Source organism: Gadus chalcogrammus, chromosome 18 (assembly GCF_026213295.1).
Source record: "Gadus chalcogrammus isolate NIFS_2021 chromosome 18, NIFS_Gcha_1.0, whole genome shotgun sequence".
Classification (NCBI taxonomy): domain Eukaryota; kingdom Metazoa; phylum Chordata; class Actinopteri; order Gadiformes; family Gadidae; genus Gadus; species Gadus chalcogrammus.
Genome location: NC_079429.1, coordinates 19471800 through 19499132, shown reverse-complemented (window position 1 = coordinate 19499132; position 27333 = coordinate 19471800). Strand labels below are relative to the sequence as shown.

Sequence of the window (27333 nt, the reverse complement as noted above, 5' to 3'; positions counted from 1 at the left end):
TTATTTTGGTTAGCACAGCCGCATTTACAAATGCCAACCGACCCGTACCAGTGGTTCAACAGTCTCAGGGTTTGATTAAAAAGGACAAAATGGTGTGCTTGGGAAAGCGCATTTGGCTTGGCAATCAATTCACGCCTTAATACTAACGATGTCAGAGTATTGAAGCCAGTAAGTGGGACTTGGTAGTGGGAAAAATGAGGAACCCAGTTAGACAGCTCATAGTACTCATGCTCTCTCTCCTTTATCCTTTGGTTTTCTAGATGTTCTTTATTTTTGTGATTTAGTCTGTCTCGTATGTTTGAGGGTTAGGGTTAAGGCTCCTTCATGAGGGCTCCTATAAAACACAGCACAAAATCAACTGCTGTCTGCTATGACGAATGGATCTACCCATGTTGCCAAGCTAATCTTACATGCTCCATTGGTGCTGCATGCAAATACATTTGGCATTAGAAATAGTGTGGGCTTAATGCAACACACTATTGCTATCTTGCGGCTTATTAGTATGGTTGTAAGCAACACACTATTGTAATCATGTGTTTTATTATTATGAGTGTGGTTGTAGAGCAACACACTATTGTTATCATGTGTGTTATTATTATTAGTGTGGTTGTAAAGCAACACACTATTAGTATCACTAGAGTTTAGAGTTCAGCCTCTAGTTGTAATTAAACCCATAGCAATAATGTGGGAACCCCAGTCGATAATGTAACAAATTTCTAATCGCATAATTAATAACATTTTGCCTATAATGTTACAACGTATTACAACATTTTGGTTCACCTATTATGTAATGAAGCAAGCACAATCATTTCCTCCTTACATTATGAGGCAAGCATAAGTTTTCACACATTTTTGCTGCATTTGTATATCAGGAGATTCGACCCTGTGGTCGAGCACACTTGATGCTTTATATGCGGACATTGATGTCGTTTAGACATCAGTAGAATCAATGGGGGGTTAAGGGGGGTGGGCTTGCAAGGGTGGGATATCACGTAGGGTCTGAGTTTGCAAGAGGCGGGATAAGTGTGGCCGCTGTCATTGTAGTTTGTTTTGATTTGACCATAGACAAAATGGAGGCAGAACGGGCAGAACTCATCGCGATAATCTTAAATCTTGCTAAAATGATGCATCATATTTCCCGTTGCCGAGTTAGAGACAAATAAAAGAAACGACAAAGAAGAAAGGTGTCGCGAACGACTGCGTGACCGAAGAAAGGGAGCGTAGTTTTTTGCTTCATTTCACATATAACTAACATTTGAAAAAATGTAGTTGATTTCTGTGTTTAACTGAGAAAACATGGAGTGGAGGGACGGGACCCTATAATGTTCAGCTGACTGTTGTCCGTAATAATAATAAAAAATATATTATCTATACACATGCAGCTGTGAACTCATCTATTGTAATTGATTGTATGATGTTTACTTTTGGGGTTATGATAAGACCTATCTTCTGGCGTTCACCATTTAAATTTCCTACTGAAAAAATACTACCTCAGGGGTAGTATCATTCAGGAAATTTTCGGGGTACAAATGTCAGGATATGTTGTTCAGACATACAGCCCATCAGGAGAATAGCAGGAGAATATCAGGACTTGCACATGTGTCTGAAAGCAGCTAGTGTGTGAGCATTTGATTACGTTATAAAATGAGTAAATGTATGGGTAATGGGGCTAATTGTTCAATGGAAAGTGTAGTATACTATGCATGCAAATCAATTATTCAATAGCTTTTACCGTTATTCAGGGATGAAAAGTGCATTGACATTTTAAGATGCATGGCAACTACTATTAGTAAGATGAAAATGATAATCATCATTTAGATTAAACATCACTTCAAGTTTCCTGGCCAAGACAGGCAGCAGTAGCCTACAGTCACACATAGCATACACACAAAAACATAAGAAAAATAAAACAACTAAAACAGTCCGCAGGGGGGAGGGGCGCAACAAAGTGTAAAGACATTTCGGGAGGCTCAAGGAGAAGAGTAATATTACATTTGAGCAACAAAGTGTAGTCTTGTAGTGGACTCTATAGACATAATTCACCATACTGTTATATTTACATGTTTTCGTTGTGTGTTATAGGGACGCTGGCTCTTTAAGATCACGTGACTAACTTGTGCGTTGATATGCCGGTCGGCGCGTGTTTGAATTTAACGATTTTATGTGACAAATTGAAGGACCTTGCCATTGCTTGTCGATGTGAGAAATTGTCTCTTCACTTCTTTTATCGCAATTTCTCTAGTCTCTAGACAGCACGTCTTACCTGGGAGAGTTTGTCGATGGCGACGCCGTTAAAACAGTCCTTAGGTTTGGCACTATCCACTCGCCATAGTCCTGCGCTGCGTTGTATTGAAATGTCTGCGTCAGCGCTATTCATATTGATGTTTGTGTGTGTATGCGGTGAGTATGTGCGTGCGTGCGCGCAATGTATGTGTGCGTTCGCACGTGCTGTGTGTCAGCTACAGGCTGCTTGGCGTGCATGTGTCTGCGTCCGTGTTTGCGGTGTGTGTAAGCGGTGTCCTGCACTGCCTTTGCCTTGAAACGTCTGCGTCAGCGCGCACGTTTGTTCGTGCGTGCGTGCAGTGTATGTGTGCGTTCGCGCGTGCTGTGTGTGTGTGAGCTGCAGGCTGCTTGGCCCATGCGCACTGACCAACTTGAGTAACTGGTGCGACAGGCCGGCTATTATATAGTAGCCTAGAAAGATGTATCTCATTAGCAACACTATTGTCATGTTTCTTTTCGTATTTATTTCCGGGCATTATATCCTCCTACAGTTTTGGAGTATAATAACTAAACCAATGGCAAATAATTTTGTTCATTTTGCAGAACAAATATTTCCCTTTTTTTAAAAATACTATTATTATTTGATATGAAACTGAATTGGGAAATAACTCTAAAATCAACCACTCCAAACGTGAACACATGAGAGTGTTCAAATTAAATACACAAACAGTATATGTGAACAAGAAGTACAGAGGTCTCCAAACAGAATTCCCAGTATAAATGTTTTGACTCTGTCTAATATCTTAACTCTTTTATACTTTAGGAAGCCATCTCTATACAAGCATCATATACAGGTGTAAAATATAATGTATTGTTTAAATGAGTACAGTGCTTTGTATTTGTTAATCAAAATTGCAATAAAAATGCTTATCTTAAAAAACAGCATTTCAATTTCAACCATCCAGCCCACAAGATCATTTTTCATCCAAGCTGTTTTAAGGTTTGGTTTTCCTTAAAAAAAGGGATGATTCTGTAAATATTTTACATAAAAGCTATGTAATTTGAAGTTAAGTAAAAAAGACATCCCACATAATCACATGCTACAATCAAACGTGCGTTGGTATAATAATGGATATGGTGTGTTTGCGTTCCAGAACCCTCCTGGCCCTAGGCTGTCACGTTGGCCTGGCCGATGAACACGCCATAGAGAAGGTCCACAGCCTGAAGCTTTCCCCTAGGTAAGTCCTCCTTCTCTGAAGGACATCAAGACAAAGTATTGGAAATCAACTTGTCAGAAAAAAAATAAATCCTCTTATCTAGAACAGCATATGAATATACAATAATATTGTTCATGATCATGATTTTCCTGATGATGATTTTGAATGAACCGAGCGTTTCTGTGCAGCTATGAGTTGACCAGCAGCTATAAGCCGGCTCCCCTGGACTTGAGCCACGTCAAACTGGCATCTGCCCAGGAGGCCATGGTGGACAAACTGGCAGAGAACGCACACAACGTCTGGGCCCGAGATCGCATAGGCCAAGGCTGGACTTATGGCATTCAACAGGTAGGATCTTTTTTCATAATGTTTACACATAGTCTACACACAATGGCTCTTTATACACAAGTATAACATCTAGATTCTGCAACCATTTTGGAATTTGTGACAAATGTATCTAGATTAAAACTTCAAAAAGACTGGATTGAAAAGATATGTAGGTATCTCCATGCAACAAATCATATTAAATTATAGATTTCAAGGGCTAGGATTCGTACAATAAATTTGCATTATGCTTTGCATAAGCTGGGCTTGTGGTTTGGCAGTGGAGGCCTGCTGTCACTCAACTAACAAGCTGAGTTTGTCAGAGGATTATCAGAGTTAACGTAAGAGTTTGGTTTTCAATGAGTGAACTGTTATACATGTTAAACAGGGGGGGCTGTTTGGATGTATATATGTATATATGTCTGTGTGTGTGTATAATCTATAATCCATCACCTGCTATTTTCATGTATTTGGCCATAGCCCTTTGCCTCCTTATTAGTTGGGATCAGAGCTCTCCCAACAGTGCTGGAAATGTGTTTCATATCTTTTGACCATATGCCAATGCTAATCATTGATTATGCATGTGTACTATAACAAATGTCCCTCAGACTACCATGAGGTTATTTACCTCGCCTCTGGTCTGTGGAAAAAGCAGCAAATGTTGCCTGCTCTCCATTGGGTCCTCAGGACGTGAAGAACCGCCGTAACCCTCGCCTGGTGCCCTACGCCCTGCTGGACGAGAGGACCAAGAAGTCCAACAAGGACAGCCTGAGAGAGGCGGTTCGCACCCTGCTGGGATACGGGTACAACCTGGAGGCCCCGGATCAGGACCACGGTAGGCTCCGTCACCAGACCAGGACCTATTCACTTCATATCACCATAACATAGACGTTTCTTTACAGTATTTTATTAAACATCTAAAAGTCAGCTGATGAACCCAGTCTTAAAACGGCCCAGGATTTATGGGCATCGTCTGAATAGCCCCTCCCGCACACCTGTCTACTTTGCACTTCCTTAAAGTTTGAAATGCAGTCTACGATATTTTGATCGGATTCACCAAAATCGACATATTATATTGTATTTTGTATTACAGTTAAATGGTTAAAGGTTATTTTACGTATTGCATTCCCTAACATGTAGATCCGAAAGATAGACTCATTAAATGCCTTTACTCTCCATATGACCAATAACGTTGTTGACTCTCAAATGACTGTCGTCCCCTCAGCCCGGGCGGACCTCGACAACGTTTCAGCCGAGCGCTTTCGTGTCTTCCGAGCAGAAAAGACTTACAGTGTCAGCGCCGGCAAATGGTACTTTGAGCTTGAGGTAAGAGGAGGTTTTCCATTGCAGCCCTCCCTCCGTCTATTACCAAGGTCATTTGTGAAAGGGGCTTTGGTGTTCTGATTCCGCCAAAGAGCAAAGTGCTACTTCTAGTGCGTATTTCTATAGGGTGCACGGTACAGTGACACGTATGACGTGGTCTTGCCTCTGCCATCGTTCATCGTCATTTAAAAAGATTTATTCAGAAAGATTGTATATAAAACGAGGTTGGGCTGTCCTCCACTGTACAGGCATGGCATGGGGAGGTTCTAATGGAGGACTCCCTTGTGAAGTTGTAAAGCGTGGTCTTCCCTCCTCTGTCAGAGAGAAGTCTGTTCTTTTAATTCTTGGTATTGACAAAGGCCCAGCGCCCGTTCAACACCTGACTCTGCCGTCTTCTGATGCAGCTGGGGAAACACGAGTGGGTGAAAGTGTCTGGTTGAGCTGGTGTTCTCTTGTTATCTGCATCAGTGTTGGACTTCCCAGATCGGTACTTAAAGGCCCACTATGCAACTTCAGGAATTTCTTCGCTGTTTTCTTGGTTTTGGCACGCACATTTCTCTACACAGCGCCCTCTACAGCTTCGTAGTAGATATTTTACAACACTGTCGTAACAACTCGTTGACGACCCTTCCCCATGCACTTCTACGCGAGCCATGTGCATTTGTTTTCAAAGAAGCCGGCGAATGCGTGGAGCCATGTCCGAAGTAAATGTTCATAAAGTGTAGGCAAGGTTATACATTTTTAAAATGGTGTATTTGTATTGCAATAAACATAAAGCCATCCTTTTTATAGTTGACTGGGAGAATTTATATCCTAGATTATAATTGTTTTATCTTAGGTTGAACAGAACAATCAGTGTGAGAGTGTTGGCTAACATAATAATCTAAATAAACAAGAACCTGGATTCGGGGATTCAGTCTGTATCTGGGGGACGAGACAGACGAACAGCAAAACACCAATGGAAACAAAGGTGTTTATATGGCTGCAACCAAGCAAGCTAGAAACATACAGGGCTCACAACAAAACGGTCGAGAAAACAATTTTTACAGGGCTCACAACAAAATGGTTGAGCAAACACATTTGTACAGAGACTATCAACATCAAGAATACCACGAGGACAAAGTTCACCCAAGGGTACTTTCAATTTCAAAAGCAACATGGCCAAGTCGGAGTCTGATTTGAAGTCTTCTTTTTCTTTCAGTTCACGCTATTCCTGAAAAGCTTGCCCAACGTTTACTCGTGTCTGGCCTCTCTGTCGGTCAGTCTCCCCTTTCTCTTCTTCTGTTCCTCCGACATTGGGTTTCTCCGTCTCTTTTTAGTCGGCTGATCTATGATGAATGTAACAATCCCTTAGTTACTTGTGTTTATATCGAGCCGGTTCCGTGTTTAGGGGTCTGTGCCGCAAAGCAATTCGTTACTTCGCGAGACCCGAGACTCCCGCGAGAGTGGGCGGCGGGTCGCCGGCAGAAACATATTCATTTTCTCCGCCAAGATGCGCAAGGGGGACTTGAAACAACGAACAATCGAACAAAAATGTATAATGGAACCATCGCAATGACAGCCTGTTATATTAAGGTAAATCAAGCCAAATTGCCTCGCAACTGGCTGTTTATATCTAGCCGGTGCCATGTTTGGGTGTGTGTCTGTGCCGTAAAGCATTTTCGAAACTACAATCTGACTACATTTTCGAGGATACTTCCGCCGCGTCACATCCGGAAGCGCTCGGTCCGAACACATCAAGTTGCATATGCGCTTTTTCACTGTAGAGGCCACATGGGAAAATGACACACCCACCAATCGACCCAGAAATGGATGCAGAACCATCAGCATAACTCTCAACCTGCATACTTAATGTAATTTTGGCTAAAAAGGTGGCATAGTGGGCCTTTAACCGTGAAGTTGATATTTAAAACTATTCAACAGAGAAACAACCTCTAACGAACGCCCTTATCGTAATCCACTTTATCAGCAAACTGCCATTTGCTCCACCTTTTTAGACTTGGATTAAAAGTTTGGAAACTCCATTTTATCATTATAAATCCTCTAAGTACATTGGATATTTTGATGGAAAAGAAAAAGCATAAGCTTGTCTTTACTTGCTAAATTAGGCGCGGTTGAGAGATGCCAGCGGTCTTTCCGTGTATGAGAGAGGGTTAAGTTCCCAGGATACTTTTTTATAAAGCCGTGGTGTATATGGATGTGCGGAGCTACCTCTTGACAGCGGTTGGGTTTGTCATCCACGTTAAAATCTGTGAAAGCTTCTAGGACACTTATACAGTCAACATAAGGAAACCCCAGGATTTCTTTTTTTCTTTAAGAGTTATCGACATATCAATATTTGATCTTCTAAACAACAAATATAGATAAAGGTGATGAATTGGAATAAAAAACTGATAATATTTCTTTTTTTTCATTTAGATGGAAGAAAGTTTATCCCAATCCTCCATGCAGAAATCTTTCAGTTGTGTGATGTTTGAGCGTTTGTTTGGGTTTGACTTGGCCATTCCAGAACTCAACTTCTTCTTTTGAGCCAAATTCTTGTTAGATTTACTGGATTGTTTTGGGTCATTGTCATGTTGCATTGTCCACATCTGCTTCAGTTTAAATTTTCTGACAGATGGTCTAACATGTTCCTCAACCACCCTCTGATACAATAAATAATTCATGGTGAATTTTATGATGGTCAGCTTGCCAGGCCCTGCTGCAGCAGAACAGCCCCAAACCACGACATTCACACCCCCATGCTTCACAATTGGCATGAGTCTCTTAAAAACATGCCTTCTGTTACTGTGGATTAATCTGTCCGAAGCACATTGTTCCAGAAGTCCTGGTCTTTCTGTAGGTGTTCTCTGGCTAACATAAGTTTGATTGCCAATCAAACGTATGCAGTCTCTTTCTAATAGTAGCTGCATGTACTTTGACATCAACTATGGCAACTGTGGTCCCGTAATGACATTTTAGGATTCTCTGAAACCGTTTTAGTGTAGACCACTGTAGAGTAACATGGAGAGCTGGCCTGGGGGATCCAGCCGGCGTTTAGTAGATCCTAAAGATATTCTTTCACTTCTTCATGGAGTGGCCTTGGAATGGATGAATAGGTTTTTTGAACCTGTGTGGACTCAAATGTATGTTTAGAGAGGGGATAAAGCCAATTTCATTTTCATCGTACCTAAAGGGGGGCTTTGAGAGCCTCCAGCCATCCAGATTCTGAAATGCACCTCAATCCAACCAGTTCAAAGGGATCTCTGTTTGGTTGACAGCTAGACCACCCAGAGCCCCGGATTCCAGCTGCTCTTCAGAAGCTCTGAGGAAGGTGTGTAGGAGGTATATTTTCCTCCAAGCCTCGTTGTTCAAGGATCACCTGGAATCTGATGGAGTCTCTCTTTGGTCTCGTGGATTGGAGGAGCCTCCATTGAATGAGCTCTGAGCTGTAGTAGTCAGCTTCCTCCCCCTTTGATGGCCTGAAACAGGAAAGGATGAGGTATTTCTCAGACCTTTGAGATGTAGTTGAGCTCATGATAAAAAGACACATGTGCTCTCCTCCTTGAAATGTCCCCTGAGGAATGTTTCCAGAGGTAAACTCTTTATCTCCAACATGTCCGAGGTGAAGACCAGGGCTCACAGCTCTGATTACAACATCTAAAATCCATGTTTCAGAGAATGCCTGCACAGGTCTGCATCAATCTGGTGGAGTAGACTTGTAGAAGACTGCTTGTACCTCTGTCCCTCTGCTCCTATCGGTCCATTGATCTGAAACAATCTTCAGAGTGACCTCTGACTCTGGTGTGTAACCTGGTGTGCGCATCCCCTCTTCCGACTCTCCCTTAAGGAGTGCTATCTGGGCCACTGATGTGCTCCTCCTTAGCTCTCTGTGCCTCCCTGGAGCCCGGCTCCCTTGACCACGAGTCATCAACTGAGTGGCATTTAGAGGTGCAAGGTGGCTAACCTCTTTTCCTCTTTGACCCTTTCCATGTGTTGGTAGGTCCCTCAGATACCACACCAACTTTCCTTTTCCTCCTCCATCTCCTGCATGTCATCTTGATGATCCTTGATGGTATTAGCCATGTATGGTCATACCTGCCCCCTCAGCAGTTACAGAACACCTCCAATATTGGTATACCTCAATCAGCTCTGATTGGCTCAGTTGAGTAATTATGAAGTCCAGTTTCATTGATACATTTTGAACTGTAAGTTTCCTGGATAGAAGAAATGGCTCACTCATGGCAGGGTAGCCAAAAAACACCTATTTGCTGGTTTCGACATATTTAAAAATAACTTTTACTCATAAAGGAAAATAAATTTGAGGCGTGTGAATGATAAGCGCTGTCTCCCCCACAGATCCACACTGCGGGTGAGATCAGGGTGGGATGGGCCCGGCCAGGCTGTCTGCCGGACCAGGAGCTCGGATCAGATGAACAGGCCTTTGCATTTGATGGCTTTAAGGTGAGTTCTGTTGTGGAGTAGATTAACCCTTTTGGCGACGTGTAGCTGATTACAGTTCCTATTTATGCTACAACTGCAGCAATCATATCACATTTCTGTACAGGTGTACAAATTCTGTGCAAATTATGGCATTACATTTTGCATCACATTAAATACACAGCAATCACTTTACTACCGGAGTGACCAAAATAAAAATAAATAATTAAAAACTCTAATTAAATTCTTTAATCGCATTTATTTATTGCTAAGTAAAACCCCAAATCAACACACATTCTCTGTAACATATAAGGATTTTGCTACCCCTGATTCAATGCATTACCAGACTAGAGTTTTCCTGTTAGTTTTCTGTTGGTTTTGAACCATTGCTCGAGTTAGCGTAACATGGGTTTAGATTCTCCTCAAATAAAACGTTATTTTATCTCCTGTGTGTATATATTCTAATGTAGGTTTAACCTTTCCTTTAATTCATACAGAAATATGAATGGGTCTGTTGTACTTCTCATTCAGAATGTACTACACCAACACACTGAGTTTCTACTGTTTATTCTCCACAGCATTAATACACAATAACATAACTAACATAAATGTGTTGTAGGCTTTACGTTATTCCTAAACATCATGGTCAAGGTATTGTGCTTATGTGTATGGTGATTTACTGTAAGTAGCCTGTTTGGAAAACATAACCGGTTTACATAATTACAATAAAAAGTATTTCACAAAATGATTTAAAAGATTCTTAAATGTCCATGTAAAGAAATAATGATTTTTAAAGGGCAGGGTAACCGTTTTTATTTTTATTTTAAAAAATATCTCAAAACGTATATTCGCACAGTGCATCCCTCTCATTAGTAGCCGCCGGAAGGCTTAGACATATCTAACAAACTGCTCAAATTATGACTTTTATATCTTATGTACAGGACCTTTTAATGATTATATATTTTCGATAAAAATCCATCTCTATGTTCTTGGGATCTGTTAGACAATTGCACGATCAATAATGTAGTTCTAATGTTAATGATGTGTACTTCAATATATACACTCTATTAACTATTTATTATGGTTTCTAGTTCGATCCCTGGTTCATCCTTCCTGAGTGAATGTCTCCTGACGAACAGGGTGTCGCCTTGCAGGGTTAACACCACCATGGGACTGTGAATGTGTGCATGAATGGTTTTAAGTTGCTTCGGATATAAGCCTCTGCTTAAGTCCTCAATGTAAATGTACGAAATCAGTCCTTCCTTATGATTTTCTGCCTGTTTGTTTGGATGGAGTAGTTCTTATATAGTATTCTTTATATTTTAATTGAAACTCCAGCTGACGCACCCAGCGGGAAATGTATAGACATGCAAACAGTGAAAAGGGGGTTAACATGGCTGTCTATGTGAAGCCAAGAACTAGCGCTAACATGATGCTTAAACACACTCTAGAGGTGAATGATCAGAAATCGGCGTGTCTCCCTCTCTCCACAGGCGCAGCGTTGGCACCAAGGGAACGAACACTTTGGCCGCTCCTGGCAGCCGGCCGACGTGGTGGGCTGCATGGTGGACCTCGGGGAACGCACCATGATGTTCACCCTTAACGGAGAGGTTCTGCTGGATGACTCTGGCTCAGAGCTGGCCTTCAAGGATTTTGAAGTCTACGAAGGTTAACAGACTCTCTTCCTATTGTTTTGTTTTTTACAATTTTGCAATTTTGCAGAATATTTACTTACTCCCTGTTGGGATCATTCCTTAGCTGGATATGCAAGTCAACCTTCTCCATACTAGTTATTAACATGGACTTCAGTCTTAGTCTATAGAACTAAGATACTAAGATTTATTTTATTTTGAAAGGGTTCATCCCGGTATGCAGTCTGGGCGTTTGTCAGGTGGGCAGGATGAATTTTGGCAAGGACGTAAGCACCCTGAAGTACTTCACCATCTGTGGCCTGCAGGAGGGCTACGAGCCCTTCGCCGTCAACATGAACCGAGACATCACCATGTGGCTGGGCAAGAGGCTGGCCCAGTTCATCCCTGTCCCGCACAACCACGAGCACGTCGAGGTGAGCCCAGCCCCCTGCAAGTGGTGGCGCAAACAATGATACATGGACACTTCGTTTTATTCTTATTATGTGCCCGAAAGCCCTCAAAATGCACTGATGAGAAAGAATATTTATGTTGCGGCATATCTATTCCAATATGCACCTTTGGCACCATCTGGACCCTTGGCTCATGGCAGAATACCGGTAGGTAGGGGGTCTGGGGCAAGCCAGAGGGGGCCAGCCATGTGTAAAAGGTTACAAAGTGTTGGTTTAATGCTTACTGCTACAGACACCTACTGGTTTTAATCAGCAGGTGAATCAAAAAATATCTGTGTTTGGCTCAGATGTGACCTCGTTCCCTGACCCTTATGTGTGATCTCTGTAGAGGAACTGTTAAGGGAACAAAAACAGAGGGCATTTGGACACGGTGTGCCAGAAATCGATCGGCACCATATGCATGATCTGCCTCTTTGGCTAGCAGCTTTTGTTGTGGCGAAAAATTTAAGGGATTCAATCATGGTCACTGGCTGTGACAAACCAGAATATGTGGAACACCAGTCGTAGTCCCATAGGGAATTTGACTGAGTTTGACATGGTAGGATGACCTCACACAGAAAGTATTGCATGAATCCAATAGCAAGTTTCCCTTGTTCTGTAACTAGGTTATCTGATTAGTGAAATAACTATGGAATGCACCCCTTACAGATTCCTCAGAAGCATTTATCGAGACTGGCTGATTTTCTTTAACACTAGTGCAGGTACCTTCCGCCGATAAGTTCCTTGGAAAGCGCCAGAATCGTCATTCAAGCATGTTAGCTTACAGCTTAATCCTATCTTGTAGGGTGGTCTGGCTAGAGTTCTCATCAGAGACCCTAGGTACAACAGTAGGGTAACTAGCATGTGTTTGACACACAATGGGATGTGGAGACTCCTGTACTGCCAGACAAGCTAAATTCAAACTCACCACTAGTCGCCCCCTCTACCGGGACGGCCTTTCCAGTGACGCAGCGTGTATTGAAACGTTTCGTCTGTGACACAGGACGCTAGACTGCATAGCCCCGCCCATTCTGCCTGCGATTTGAGTTCGCCATGCAGAAGGGTCTGGAGAAGAGCAATACATTTCTTTCTAGTTTCAATATGTTTTTACGGGAAACAATCACCAAGCTGGCTTTCCCCCTGGCGCACTATTCACTGGTTTAACACAACGACGACAGGGAAGCGACGGCAAGCAGCCAATTGCATACAGAGTCATTTGAACTAGGTCTGTTGATGACGCCTCTTGTGCAGAAGAAAATGACAGCAGCTTCCCCAGACCAATGTGCAATCTACGATTGATCTTGGTCTGGCAATAGCCAGGCTAACACGACGCACATTGACACCCAGGATGGAGCGATCCAGCTCATCATTAGAAAGGCCAGGCGAACACTCAGCTCTATGAGCTGGAAGATACTATTGATTATACTGGAATCAATGACGGGCCGATGAGGAGAACATTGGGAGAACCAAAGCGTGTTTGATGTTGTGTACCCCCAGGTGAGCAGGATCGACGGGACGATGGAGTCGTACCCATGTCTGAAGGTCACCCAGAAGTCCTTTGGCTCTCAGAACAGTAGCACTGACATCACCTTCTACCGCCTCAGCATGCCCATCGAGTGTGCTGAGACCTTCTCCGCCTCTCTGGGCGGCGGCGCGCCAGCCTACGTCTTCCCACCCAAGAAGGTCATACGAAATACTACTGCAACTGTTTCTCCTAGGGTTAATCCCCAAGAAGGAGAATCATTCATGTGTGTGTGTGTGTGTGTGTGTGTGTGTGTGTGTGTGTGTGTGTGTGTGTGTGTGTGTGTGTGTGTGTGTGTGTTTGGGTGTGTGTGTGTGTTTGGGTGTGTGTGTGGGTGGGTGGGTGGGTAGGTGGGTGTGAGAACTGGTACTGGTCTGAAATAGAGCCTCCATTACGAATGCATTTATTAATGTCTTTATTTGATGTATTGGAATGTGTAATTCTGAATGTATTGATTGATTTATTGATAGATGTAATTCTGGATGTATTTTATGCAGGAGTGCGAGGACTTTGAGACGGTAGCTGACTTTGAGGTTCTGGTCAAGTCTTCTCACGGTCACATGGGGGTCCCCAGTGAGAAGGACGAGTTCAACAACCACAAAGACCACAACCAGGAGAAACCCTCCAAGTTCAAACAGCGGTATTCCATCCATCTTCCATCCTGCCACTTACTTTACAGATCTTTAATGTATTTTCTCTTTCTTTGTGAACCTACTTTTCAACAGCCACGACAGGCTCCTTAAGAGCTTAGCGTGGCTGTGGCCACTCATCCCCTAAGGGTCAGTGCTCCTTAGAGCTGAAGGCCTGTTCAATCATGGTCGCACCCCCTGGTTGATGAAGAGGACTTTAGGGGGTCCTGTCTCACTGTGCTCTCACCCCCAGGTTGATGCTGAAGAGGGCCAAGCCAGACAACAGCTCCAGCTCTGCTCGGCTCTCAGAGGAGGTGACCGTGGCCGGTGATATGGACGATTGTGAGTTTCCGATGCAAACCTCTACGGTGAGGCACACTAAATTAAATATCTGACCTATATTGATGTTTATATATTTTCAGCTATTTGTCTCTCTTTCTACCCCTACATTTGCATACCATTCAATGCTTTAATTTGTGCCAAAAATTCAGTTTACTTCTGTATTTGGTGTATTGCTATTTCTTAACACATTCTGTGTTAGTCTTTTAATACATGAGTACTCATAAAAGTCCCATATGATTAAGATGTGTGTATGATTGCATGTATGCAAGTATGTGTGCATTACTTGGTATCCTCGACTTAGATTTTGTATAATCTGATTTGTCGGGTTATAGAATCATTGCCATTAAGCCCACGCAGGATGTCTCAGGACGGCTGAGAGGATGCTGGCGTGAATGTCGCCGCTTCTTAGCTTTCCAAACTGACCTAATTTCAAAATCGAAACTTGCCTTCCTATTTTTGAATCGCGGGTCTACAGTTTGCCATCACAGTGACTTGTAAATCACAGTAGTACGAGTTTGATTGCGCTGTTACCATCTCATCAGCCTGGGTAATCTGCGACTACTCTCCATTTATCCAAAGAAGATCTGTGGACTACCTCCAATAAGAGTGTTCAGGGCAGCGGACACCCCTGCCTGACACAGATCATCAGTGTTGGAACTGACCTGGTTTACCCAGACTGCTTCTTTCCTGCTGTCGCTTTTTTCTCTGTTTAGTTAGCCGCCGCGCTAGCAGGCTAACGCTTCCAGGTGCTCCAAGCCGAACACGCCATGACTCTCTACAAATACTCTGCAGCTGAACTTTTCAAACACAGCACTCTCTGCTCTCCGAACTGCCTCGCGGTCAGGCTTCACTGCGGCAACGACATCAAAACAAACCATGCCCACGGGCCGTTAACCTACGTCCCCTGCTCTGTTGTTGTTGTTGATGTTACTGAACACTCACTCACTAAATAACAAAGCCCTACTCCTTTATGATATTATTTTGGATAAAAAGCTTAACTTCCTATGTGTGAAAGAGACATGGAAGAGCCAGCAGGACTTTGTAGCCACTCCCCCAAACTATGTGTACATTCAATAACCCCGTAGACTTGGCCGTGGTGGTGGGCTAGCTGTCATTCACCGATCTAATTTACAGGTCAAAGAATTCCCAGTTAGCTCCACTTCATTTGAGTGTCTCCATTTCGCACTGGCAGGTGTTACGCAGCTTCAAGTTCTGCTTATCTACCGGCCTCTTAAAGCCTCCACCCACTTCTTGTCAGAGCTTTCTGGGATGCTCGCCACCATCTGTCCTTCGTACCCATCTATCATTCTGTTGGGTGACTTTAACATCCATGTGGACTCAGCTAACTGCCCCTTTGCTTCTGATTTTATGTCAGTATTGGACTGTTTTGGTATTGCCCAACATGTGCTTGGTCCAACTCATACCAAAGGGCACACCCTTGACCTTGTGTGCCCCACTGGAATCACCCCCTGTCATCTCCAATGTGATGACCTGGCTATATCTGACCATCTTGCTATCTCATTCTCTGTTCCTGTGCCCCTACCCAGTCAGCCCAGTAAACGAACAATCACATTCCGGAAAACCAAACAGGTGTGCGCATCCCTGTTGTCTTCTACCCTAGCGACCCACCTGGCCACCCCCCCTCCTAACACCTCCGTGGATGGTCTGGTGGAACATTACAATACTGCTCTCTTCCTCAGCTTTGACTCAGTCGCCCCTCCCATAACCTGACTGGTCTCCTTCTCACGCCCCACTCCCTGGTTTACTCCTGAGCTCCGCCTCAGGAAGGCAGCTGGCCGCCGGCTTGAGAGGCGCTTTAAGACATTTTGCCTCACCATACATCATGAGGCCTACAAAGACCCTATCAAGGACTACAAGGAGGCTCTGTCTAAGGCAAAGACACTCTACTACTCCATGCTTATTATTAACCAACAAAACCACCCCAAAAAGCTTTTCAAAACCATCAACAGACTCACGCACCCACCCGAGGCTCCCCAACCCACTGACGCTGTAGACCTGTGCTCCAGGTTCTTGGATTTCTTCCAAAACAAAGTGGAATCCATTCACAACCACCTTCTGCAACAGTCTACGCCACCCTCTTCTACTCCCCCCCATTCTGGTGCCGACACCCCTACTGCCTGTCCACTGCAGTGCTGTTTCTCCTCTTTCACCACACTGGACTCTGACCAGTTGCTTGACTTGGTGTCCAAAGCTTAGACCTCTTCCAGCAAGCTGGATCCTATGACTACCACCTTGGTGAAGACCTGCCTCCCTGTCATCTGTCCCTCTATTGCCGCCATCATCAACTGCTAACTGGACTCTGGTAGGGTGCCTTCAGGCTTCAAAATAGCAGCAGTTATTCCCGCCCTGAAAAAGCCTGATCTGGACCCTGACAAACCAAACAACTATCGTCCGATCTCCAACCTTCCTTTCCTAAGTAAAATCCTGGAAAGAGCAGTGGCTTCCCTGCTCCAACATCACATGTCCCACCATGAGCTCTTTGAACCCCTCAAATCAGGCTTCAGAATTCGACACAGTACTGAGACCGCCCTGACTAAAATCACCAACGACCTTCTCACTGCCGCCGACAATGGCCTCATCTCCATTCTCATCCTCCTTACCCGTCTTGCTGAGCTCATCGGCCTCAGGGGCTCAGCTCTCTCCTGGTTTCAGTTCTACATTCCCAACCACAAACAATATGTCAGCCTGAAAGATGCCAACTCCACCCTGGCTCCAGTCAATCATGGCGTACCGCAGGGATCTGTGCTCGGCCCTCTCCTCTTCACCAGATACATGCTCCCCCTTGCCCAAATTATTTGTCACCACGGTATCAGTTTCCACTGTTATGCTGATGACACTCAACTATACATCAGCACCAAACCCTCCACTCAGCTCCCGCCTGGTCCACTCATCAACTGTCTGCAAGAACTAAAAACCTGGATGACCTCCAACCTCCTCAAACTGAACAGCAATACAACTGAACTCATGGTGGTGGCCCCCGAGTCACTGCTCAGGAAGGTTGGTGATCTACTCCTGGAAGTGGATGGCTGCTCCATCACCCGTAGTCCGCAACCTGGGTGTCATCCTGGACCCCACCCTATTATTCCAGTCCCACATTAAGAACGTCACAAGATCTGCATTCTACCACCTCAAGAACGTTGCACGACTCCGACCCTCACTCTCAGACTCAGTTACTGAAACCCTGATCCACTGCTTCATTTCTACCCGCCTGGACTGCTGCAACGCCATACTCACCGGTCTCCCCTCTAAAACCCTGGACAGACTGCAATATGTGCAGAACTCAGCTGCCAGGGTCTTAACTGGCATTAAGCCCTGGCAGCACATCACCCCCACCCTGATGCAGCTCCACTGGTTACCAGTCAAGTTCTGCATTAAACCAGCTCCCCCCGAACATCCGCTGTGCCCCTTCCGTGGGCAGACTTTCTCGGAGGCCTATGGCCTCTAACTCACGACCCCACCCAGCGCCTTGCGCATTTTGCACTCTCACTCACTTTCCTACACATACACCCTCACCTCCCACTCTTGTGAAGCGACCTTGAGTATCCTGAAAGGCGCTATATAAAATATATATATTTTTTTATTATTATTGTCAGACGTTAAATAATATGGAAAAAAATTGGCTATTTTTCATTATTTTACCAAAGAGAACTGTGACACTAAAATAAAAAAAAAGATAAAAACTAAAATAAAAACTATGAATTCATTAATGCAACAAACTATAGGCTATTGATTTTTTCGACGCTGACTATATGTCTATCGATTGAGGTTTCGAATTGTCCTAGATTCCTGGTCATCCCATAGTGTGTGTGTGTGTGTGTGTGTGTGTGTGTGTGTGTGTGTGTGTGTGTGTGTGTGTGTGTGTGTGTGTGTGTGTGTGTGTGTGTGTGTGTGTGTGTGTGTATGTGTACTGCCAATACAGTATTTTGACTTGGTTTGGGCCAATACCGTTATCAATACTGTTATTGGTTCATCCCTACACATGCCTTTTTGATAATGTTCTATTATTACGAGCTTGTTATCAAAGTATATGCTGTTATTGGTAAATGAGCTGATAGGGATTGGAGTGAGACAGAGTGTGTGGGCATATGTTAACCTAAAAGGTGCATTGTGCATGGTCTCACACTACACTGTGTGTCCACTATATCCGTATGTATTGATTCCTTTCAATTGTAGGATTCATCAAAAGCCAATCAAAAGCCTTGTATGCGCTTGTAGTCAGTCATACAAATGTCCATAATCCCTCACAATTTTACAAGTCTTGACCGGAACTGGTTAATATATAATTAATCAAAGAATTGGACACTATGATCTTGATTTGACAAGATACCAAATCTTTACGGATGCCAGATCCTGACAGAATGATTCATGTGATGTTGTTGACCAATTGCACACAGCTGTGTATTGGGGAGACGTGTGGTGACTATTTAGACTGGGCACTGTGTGCACACTGCTCCTATATGAGTTATAGATTTTGGTAAAAAGGTAGACCATGTGGAAGACACAGTAGGTCAGGTTAAAACCACATCCAGCATCTTCAACATAAGTAGATTGAGTTTATTATGTTAAGGCCCACATATAGTTAAAGGGGACATATAATGAAAACAACACTTTTCCTGGGATTTGGGGTGTTGTTTGGGGCCTCTGGTGCTCCCACACTCATACAAACTTTGAAATGAGTCTGTACATGATCTTTTGAGTGAGATATGCATTTCTGAAAGTACCCCGCCTACAGTTACCAGAAACAGCGCACTCTGAAGGGACTGAATTAGAGGGGAAAAGCGGTAGGCGAGATTTCTTTCCTAAAAGCTATTTGCAACAATCAGCTTCAAAAACATGTTTTCTGGAACTCAAACACTATGTTTACTTGTTGGGAAGACACCATAATATGTCTCCTTTAAACCAATGCAGATGCTAGATTTTAACCTGACCTCCTGTGACTTCCCCCTCTGGTACCTTCTCATGTTGAAGACACTGGATGTGGTTATAACCTCATCTCCTGTGTCTTCCACTGGTTGTACTTTCTCATGTTGAAGACGCTGGATGTGGCTATAACCTGACCTCCCATGTCTTCCAATGGTTGTACCTTCTCATGTTGAAGACGCTGGATGTGGCTATAACCTGACCTCCCATGTCTTCCAATGGTTGTACCTTCCCATGTTGAAGACGCTGGATGTGGCTATAACCTGACCTCCCATGTCTTCCAATGGTTGTACCTTCTCATGTTGAAGACGCTGGATGTGGCTATAACCTGACCTCCCATGTCTTCCAATGGTTGTACCTTCCCATGTTGAAGACGCTGGATGTGGTTCTAACCTGATCTCCCATGTCTTTCCCCTCTGGCCAGTACTTCTTCTCGGTGCGCGTCTTCCCGGGGCAGGAGCCCGGGAGCGTGTGGGTGGGATGGGTCACCTCTGACTTCCATCAGTACGACCCTTCCTTTGAGCTGCACAAGGTGCGCACGGTCACCGTCACCCTTGGAGACGAGAAGGGCAAAGTTCACGAGAGGTAAGTCCTCCCTCCTTTCTCAACACCCTAGGGCCTAGGGGTTAGCTTAGCCTGGCACAGCCACAACAGAATCGCTTTGTTTATTAGGTCTGGACAGCATGGAGTTGGCAGGGTTTCTTCAGAAAATGAAAGGCTAAAAATATCAGTTGTGAAATCCTGCAGCTCTGAATCTAATGAGACAACAAAACTGTTTTCAAAGAGTCTTGATACACAGATTTACTTAGCATTTGACGCTCCCATATAAAGTTTTTCTGTCCATCAATAACTTGTAAACCCTGTCTAAAACCTTCTTACTTCAAAGTGGATTCTTGTCATTGTGTTTTGGTTTTCAACCAGAGAAGTGCATCAGGTTCACTATATCTGTGTGTTTCTGTCTGCCAGCATAAAGCGCAGCAACTGCTACATGGTGTGGGCTGGAGAGTGCACCAGTCCAGGCCAGGGACGTAGCAACAACAACGGCTTGGAGATAGGATGTCTGGTGGACACCGCCAGCGGACTGCTCACCTTCACGGCCAACGGGAAAGAGCTCAGCACTTACTACCAGGTACACCTTCACATCCTCCTACTGTTGCTCGCATTGTTCACCACGTAACATTCTGCAGAAGTTATGAGGTAAGATGACAATTCCATGTTACACCACCAAACAAATAATTCCGATATCACTCCAAAAGTACAATATGCCAGCATTTCTATTTCAAGCTAGCCTAGTCCAGACTTTAAAATAGACAGCTCTGCTCCTCCCCTCTTCCCTTTTCCTGTTCCCTTTAAGCATGTTTCCCATAGGCTACAAGGTTGAAAGTCCCTTTCATTCATTCGATCACAGCTACCAGTTACATGGATTCCAACTGGCTGTTGATCGGCCAGAAAAAGCATACTTTTTTTTACTCTCAGATTTCTCTGCACCAACGAGGAAATCAACTTAAGTCACAGTATTCTTTTAATTAGTGTCTACAAAATAAGATGTTTTCCAGAGCATTTAACTGAATTTGTTCTATTGAACCAAAATTTGACATAACCGCGTTTCTCTCCCACAGGGATCAAACAAAAACATTAGCATTATGAATCTTTGGTATTTGTGATTGCTGTCTTATATTTATCTATAACAATTTAACAATGTAGTATTATACAATATAGCACTAGTATGCAGGGCAGTTCCACTGTGCTAGAACGGATGTAGGGTTTTTCTAAACAAAAGGGAGAAGGCTGAATGCCCTTGTGACCATGTTCACCTTCAGGTGGAGCCCAGCACCAAGCTGTTCCCTGCAGTCTTTGCTCAGGCCACTAGTCCCAACGTGTTCCAGTTTGAACTGGGTCATATAAAGGTGAGGAAACAGTCATCAACATCAGATAAAACACTATACTCTATTGACCACACACACACACACACACACACACACACACACACACACACACACACACACACACACACACACACACACACACACACACACACACACACACACACACACACACGAGACCCTTCACCTCCCCCCCTTGCCAGATTTTGACAAAACACAAATTAATAATTAGATATGACACACCCGTCCAACCCGCGAAAATAACTCTGTCTTGAATTCATACATCTAGTTTCTGTTTCTATAGTTCAAGTGTTTTCTAGGTTCATCTGGACTCGGTTGGATATCCGTCCAAACCGATATATTATGTAGAATCAAATAATCACTCTAATGTATCGTGGGAAATGAGTCAGTTAGCGGAGTCTCCAGGGGGCGTTGTTACACTGCATCACGTGACCTTAAAGCTGAGTCAGATTCATAATCATTCCCAACCCTCAGCGCTTTGAGCGCCTCCCCTCGGCTCACTAAAGCACCGCTAGCATACCGTCAACATTTCAGCATAGATTAAAGTAGAGACTGTAGTCATCGTCTCTGGGTAAATCAAACCTGTTGTTATGTTTTAACACTAATGTTGATCAGAGCCCAGCTAACAGTAGGCCGGTAGAGGGTCAGAGCCCAGCTAACAGTAGGCCGGTGTAAGTACCATATCGGCTCGGCTTCCAGATCGGCTCGGGATCCGTCGTTTTCTGATTACGTTACACAATATCATTGGCTGTACGCTTGAATGGGCGTACATTGTGATTGGCTGTACGTCGGACAGTTGTGATTGGCTGTTTTGTGGTGTAGCTCTGGCTGTAGTCATAGCAACCACGAGGCAACAGCGAGCACATGTGTGAGCGCGAGTAGGTCTATGTCTAGTTTCGGTTTGTGTTGCCAGATTGGACATATGTCCCGTTTTTCCAGCCTAACGTGATTCAAAGTAGCCAAATCAGGCTGAAAATGTGCCCAATCTGGCAACACGGACGGCTTATCTTAACAGCAAAGATGATTCCGAGGGATGTTTTGTTTTTAGAAGAAAACTATCCATACAGATAGGTTGGGAATGGTCTATGTTCAAAATGAAAGATCATTACAGGCTCTTTAATTTAAGCCATAAAAAACCTTATTGCTGTAGATAGCGTATTGTGTGACGTAATCAGCAGACGACGGACCCCGAGCCGATCTGGAAGCCGAGCCGATATGGTACTTACACCGGTAGAGGGTCGGAGCCCAGCTAACAGTAGGCCGGTAGAGGGTCGGAGCCCAGCTAACAGTAGGCCTGCAGCAGGTCAGAGCCCAGCTAACAGTAGGCCGGTAGCAGGTCAGAGCTCCCTCTTCCGGTAGGTCTTCTAATGTGGGGCTGTCCCTGGTCCAGAACGTGATGCCGGTGTCAGCCGGTCTGTTCAAGAGTGAGAAGATGAACCCGGCGCCGCAGTGCCCCCCGCGGCTCCACGTGCAGTTCCTCACCTCGGTGCTGTGGAGTCGGCTCCCCAACCACTTCCCTAAGGTGGGCTTCACATCCCTCCATGTGTTCAGGGTGCTACAGGTGCACCACACTGTAGTGTTTATGTAGTATATTATTATGTGACTTTCTTGTTTTTTTTTTACTATGCGATCGTCTTATTATTTATATTTTTGTTTAATTATCTGCCACGGTTGCGACCAATTGACTTCATAAAAGTAACTGTCTCATATCTCTATGAGAGATATGAGCTATTTAGCTTAAACATACAAACAAGGTCTGATCTAAGAGGGTTCATTGGCAAACGATGTCCGTAACCATAGATATGAGGGCTGCCTCAGTAGCTACTGGGGCGACAGCAGAGGGCATGCGGTGGAGGGCTGTCCTGGTTGGGAACACTCCTTCAGATGGAGACCAGATTCCTCACACATTAAGCCAGGTTGAAACCTTTTCCCCAGCAGCATAATCCAGCTGCAACCTGGATCTGGGAAACGAGGTCAGCATGTAACTCTCTCAGCTGGTACCATGAAGGGCAATGTCAAGTTTGCCACTAAATAATCAGTGGATACTCTCACTTACCTGTCTTGCACTCATGGTATATCCTGTCTATTATTGATTTGCCTTCAACTTGATCAATATAAATAAACACCAAAATCAATCGTCTTCAAAATTATGTTGGTTCTCCTACCCTGGCGTCTGAAGTCCACTGAGACAAGGATACTAGTATTCAAATACAAGATTGAGCTAACGGATCATTATTGTATATTTGTTCAGTATTCATTCGATTTTGTGAATCTAGGTCGTTAATCATGTCTACTCTGTTTAGTATTTAGATGTTTTCATTTCACTATGGGGCTTGACTGATTGTGTTCCAGAAATTATTCAGATGTATTGTATCAATGTATTTCTCCGGTCTGACTAATTGTGTAGTCAAGAAAACAACCAACACTCAGATTCACCAACAATATGAATAACACTTTGATATTTTACTTAACTGCTAGCCATGGTTTAAGTGGGATAATCCACTCCAAGGTAGCTTTTAAAAACGAATTCAGAACAAGCTGGCTAAAACAATGATTATTTTTCGATACCTGCACACTTCCATAGAAACTCCATGGTCTCTACCAATGAAGTGTGCAGTGATCAAACAGAAACCGCATTGAGTGTGAAACAAATCTGTAGCCTAAGAACTAAAGGCTAATCTCTTGTATCTCCTGCCCTATAGTCGGTGTTAATTAAAGGCTATCCTGTTGTGTGTCCTACCCTATAGTCAGCGTTACTTAAAGGCTATCCTGTTGTATCTCCTGCCCTATAGTATATGTTACTAAAAGGCTAACCTCTTGTATCTCCTGCCCTATAGTCTGTGTTAATTAAAGGCTATCCTGTTGTGTGTCCTACCCTGTAGTCTGTCTTAATTAAAGGTTAACCACTTGTGTCTCCTGCCCTGTAGTCTGTCTTAATTAAAGGTTAATCTCTTGTATCTCCTGCCCTGTAGTCTGTCTTAATTAAAGGCTAACCTCTTGTGTCTCCTGCCCTAGGTGTCGGTGTCCAGGGTGAACGACAGACACGGATGGCTGGTCCAGTGCAACGAGCCGCTGCAGTTCATGGCGCTTCATATCCCTGAAGAGAACAGGTACCCACAGACGTTGAAGCTCCCTCCGTGGCGCAGACTGTTGACCCAACACACTCTGAGTAGAGCTCTGGCCCCCACCCCTGTGCCCCGGCGTCCCCCAGGTCCATGGACATCCAGGAGCTGTCAGAGCACGCCGAGCTGCTGAAGTTCCACTACCACACCCTGCGGCTGTACTCGGCCGTGTGCGCCCTGGGGAACAACCGGGTGGCCCACGCCCTCTGCTCCCACGTGGACGAGGCCCAGCTGCTCCAGGCCATAGAGAACAAGTACATGCCAGGTACTGCACCTGGTCAGCCCAGCCGTCATGTCGTGTTCCACAGAGACGCCCAGCCGACACATATGTGATTTGTTGTAGTTCTTTTTTTGCCAGGGACAATGCAGAACAGGTTAAAAACATGACGGATGTGCTACAACAAGGGTTTTTAAGGACTTATTTGCAACCCCCTTCCCTAGTTATGCTTTTCTACATAAATCGTTAAAAGTCCTGGGACCTATTTGTATTTTTATTTAGTAGGTAGGGCATTTCAAATTTGTATGCCTTTTATGGTAAAGGAAGACGGAGAGGGGTTTGCATTGTGCCACACTGCAGTTACCAACACTAATTGTCTTCTACTTTCTTACAAGCTGACAAATTGCACAGAAGCAGCACATTGTGCTCAAGATCTGAGAGCAGGTGTCGTCAGGCGCCTCCCCCCAACATGTGTTTTTTCCTCCCTCAGGGTTGTTGCGTACCGGCTACTATGACCTCCTCATGGACATCCACCTGAGCAGCTACGCCACAGCCCGCCTGATGATGAACAACGAGTACATCGTGCCCATGACCGAGGAGACCAAGACCATCACGCTGTTCCCCGACCACACCAAGAAGCACGCGCTGCCGGGCATCGGCCTCAGCACCTCGCTGAGGCCCAGGATGCACTTCTCCTCCCCGAGCTTCGTCCGCCGAGCGGCCTCGCGAGGGGGCAGCAACGCACCGGCCCTGTCGTGGGACTGCTTCCAGCACAGCCCCGAGTTCCCCTTGGAGACGCTGAAGACCAAGACCATCGGCATGCTGACCGAGGCGGTGAGGGAGGGCAGCATGCACGTGAGGGACCCTGTGGGCGGGAGCAGCGAGTTCCTCTTCGTGCCCCTCATCAAGCTCTTCTACACGCTGCTCATCATGGGGGTGTTCCACAACGGAGACCTGAAGAACGTCCTGCAGCTGATCGAGCCCAACGTGTTCTCAGAGGGAGCCGGCGCCCCGGAGGAGAGGACTCCGCAGGCCTCGGCCCCGGAGGTGCCGTACGGGGCTGACGGAGCAGGAGGAGGAGGAGGAGGAGGAGGAGGAAGAGGACTGCTCCAGATGAAGCTTCCAGAGCCAGTGAAACTCCAGGTGAGACTTGGTGGGGTACTGCACACATAGAACTCAGATTATATTTTCCTCCTTCCTTGTCCTTGTCTGAAGGAGCCAAGTTAAAGCCCCCTAGGTGACTTTAACTGGGCTCCTCCAGACAAGAACGCAGGGTAGGGGTGTTAGAAGACCGGTTTACTGTAAAAGCTGGTGGACCCTGATACATGACCTGGTGCTCCATGTTGCCATGTAGTAGAACTCTCCTGTGTGCGTGTGTCGTGATGGCTGGTTCTATTTCATTCCTACTGACTGCCTGAGGCAGTGCTTTAGAACTGGATGCATCCCTCTCGGGCACGCACAGGTCGAGTGTGTATACCAACTTAGTCACGTAGTGGTCCTCGATTATGTTGGGTGCTATCCGCCCAATAGCATAAAGGCCCCCCTCATCCTGAAGTTTGCACCTTCTCACTTCTCGCAGAATTTCCCGTTACAGGTGAAACGTAAACAAACCATCCCGAAAGAAATAGTTTGAATAACTGGTGGCTCTTCGCAACAGAAGCCTCACAACCAGAAGGTTGGCATTGCCGTCCGTCAGATATTAGTCAGATAAAAGGACGAGCTAATATCAGAATATCTATTCCGAGTTAATTCAGTACGCTCCTGACAAAATTCTGCCCTATCAGGGCATCTCTTCCCTGATTGATTGGGGGATCCATCTTACCTGTCAATCACAGGTGTGTGAGGGACACTTTTTAATGGTGAAGAAATGTGTCGAGGGGGCGGGGACAGACGGGAGGTTCTTTGGGTTATTTAGTTTCAAAATCGTTCTCTTTTTGCAGCCCTGAACTCTTGAGGACAGCAGCACTAAATGCTCCAGAGGTTATTTATTCACAAGCTATTTACCTTGTCCTTCAGATGTGCCGCCTGCTGCAGTACCTGTGTGACTGCCAGGTTCGTCACCGCATTGAGGCCGTGGTGGCCTTCTCCGACGACTTCGTAGCCTGCCTCCAGGCCAACCAGAAGTTCCGCTACAACGAGGTGATGCAGGCGCTCAACATGTCCGCCGCGCTCACTGCCAAGAAGACGAAGGAGTTCCGCTCCCCACCACAGGAACAGGTAGGGGCCAGAAGGGACAGTAGGAAACAGGGTTTGTTGCTGCTAATATCTATTCACAATCTGGACAACACATGTGTTACCATGTGCGGTGGATAACAACATTTGGCCTTGTTAATTGAAATGTTGAAGGACTGTACCGGTCTGGGTGATCAAAGCACCTTAACAGTATATCATGGCTTCATAACCAATAAAATGTGTCCAAAGGGACTTTGCTGTACCAATTCTGCCCAGGAGCATTTAGAGCTTTTGCCGGGAGCATGAAAAATACCAATTGAATGAACTTGACCGTATATTTAGTGCAAATATTAACATGAGTTCTGAATAAGCATAATAATTTAAAATATTTAAATTTTAAGAAATTCTGCCCCATTTCTTCAGAAGCGACGTTCAGAAATAGGTACCAAAGACCAAGAAAACGATTTGAGTGCAAATCTTACAGTCCTCCTTTCCATAAATCAATAAAATCTAAGTGATATTGAACATCGTCATTAAAGCTCTAATGAATGAATCATGTCTCGTTTACTATTTAAGTGGTTTGCAACGGAAGGCTGTAACACACAATGGTTTACCCACAGAGCCCCAGAAGGACTGTTGTTTGTGTTTACTTTGGTCTCTGTAGATTGGCGGTGATGAGGTGTGGTCTACCTCAGAGAATATTGAGGTTGAAGTTTAGAGTGGTTGACTCTAAACTTCAAGTAATAGATGACTGATAGATCCACAACATGCACCCCACAGATAAACCCACACGTGTATCTCCAGCCACGTCACCTCACCGATAAACCATCAGGGGTCAGCCATCAGGTGCTGTGTGGCCACAACATAGAAAAGGAAGCCTTGAAGAACATAACCAGTG

At 44.8% G+C, this 27333-nt stretch overlaps 1 protein-coding gene across 1 annotated transcript in view; it reads left to right on the top strand.

The window, feature by feature from the left end:
- ryr2a (ryanodine receptor 2a (cardiac)) overlaps positions 1 to 27333 on the top strand; it is a 139548-nt gene that overhangs the window by 37828 nt on the left and 74387 nt on the right. Inside the window, exons 24-41 of the mRNA XM_056576687.1 lie at positions 3378 to 3461; positions 3629 to 3788; positions 4452 to 4599; positions 4990 to 5090; positions 9426 to 9530; positions 11000 to 11174; positions 11363 to 11571; positions 13084 to 13269; positions 13606 to 13748; positions 13991 to 14105; positions 19445 to 19605; positions 19987 to 20149; positions 20841 to 20927; positions 22315 to 22446; positions 23940 to 24034; positions 24136 to 24311; positions 24754 to 25406; positions 26280 to 26480. Of these exons, the coding sequence (XP_056432662.1) occupies positions 3378 to 3461; positions 3629 to 3788; positions 4452 to 4599; positions 4990 to 5090; positions 9426 to 9530; positions 11000 to 11174; positions 11363 to 11571; positions 13084 to 13269; positions 13606 to 13748; positions 13991 to 14105; positions 19445 to 19605; positions 19987 to 20149; positions 20841 to 20927; positions 22315 to 22446; positions 23940 to 24034; positions 24136 to 24311; positions 24754 to 25406; positions 26280 to 26480 (3094 nt within the window). The remainder of the gene's footprint in view (positions 1 to 3377; positions 3462 to 3628; positions 3789 to 4451; positions 4600 to 4989; positions 5091 to 9425; positions 9531 to 10999; positions 11175 to 11362; positions 11572 to 13083; positions 13270 to 13605; positions 13749 to 13990; positions 14106 to 19444; positions 19606 to 19986; positions 20150 to 20840; positions 20928 to 22314; positions 22447 to 23939; positions 24035 to 24135; positions 24312 to 24753; positions 25407 to 26279; positions 26481 to 27333) is intronic.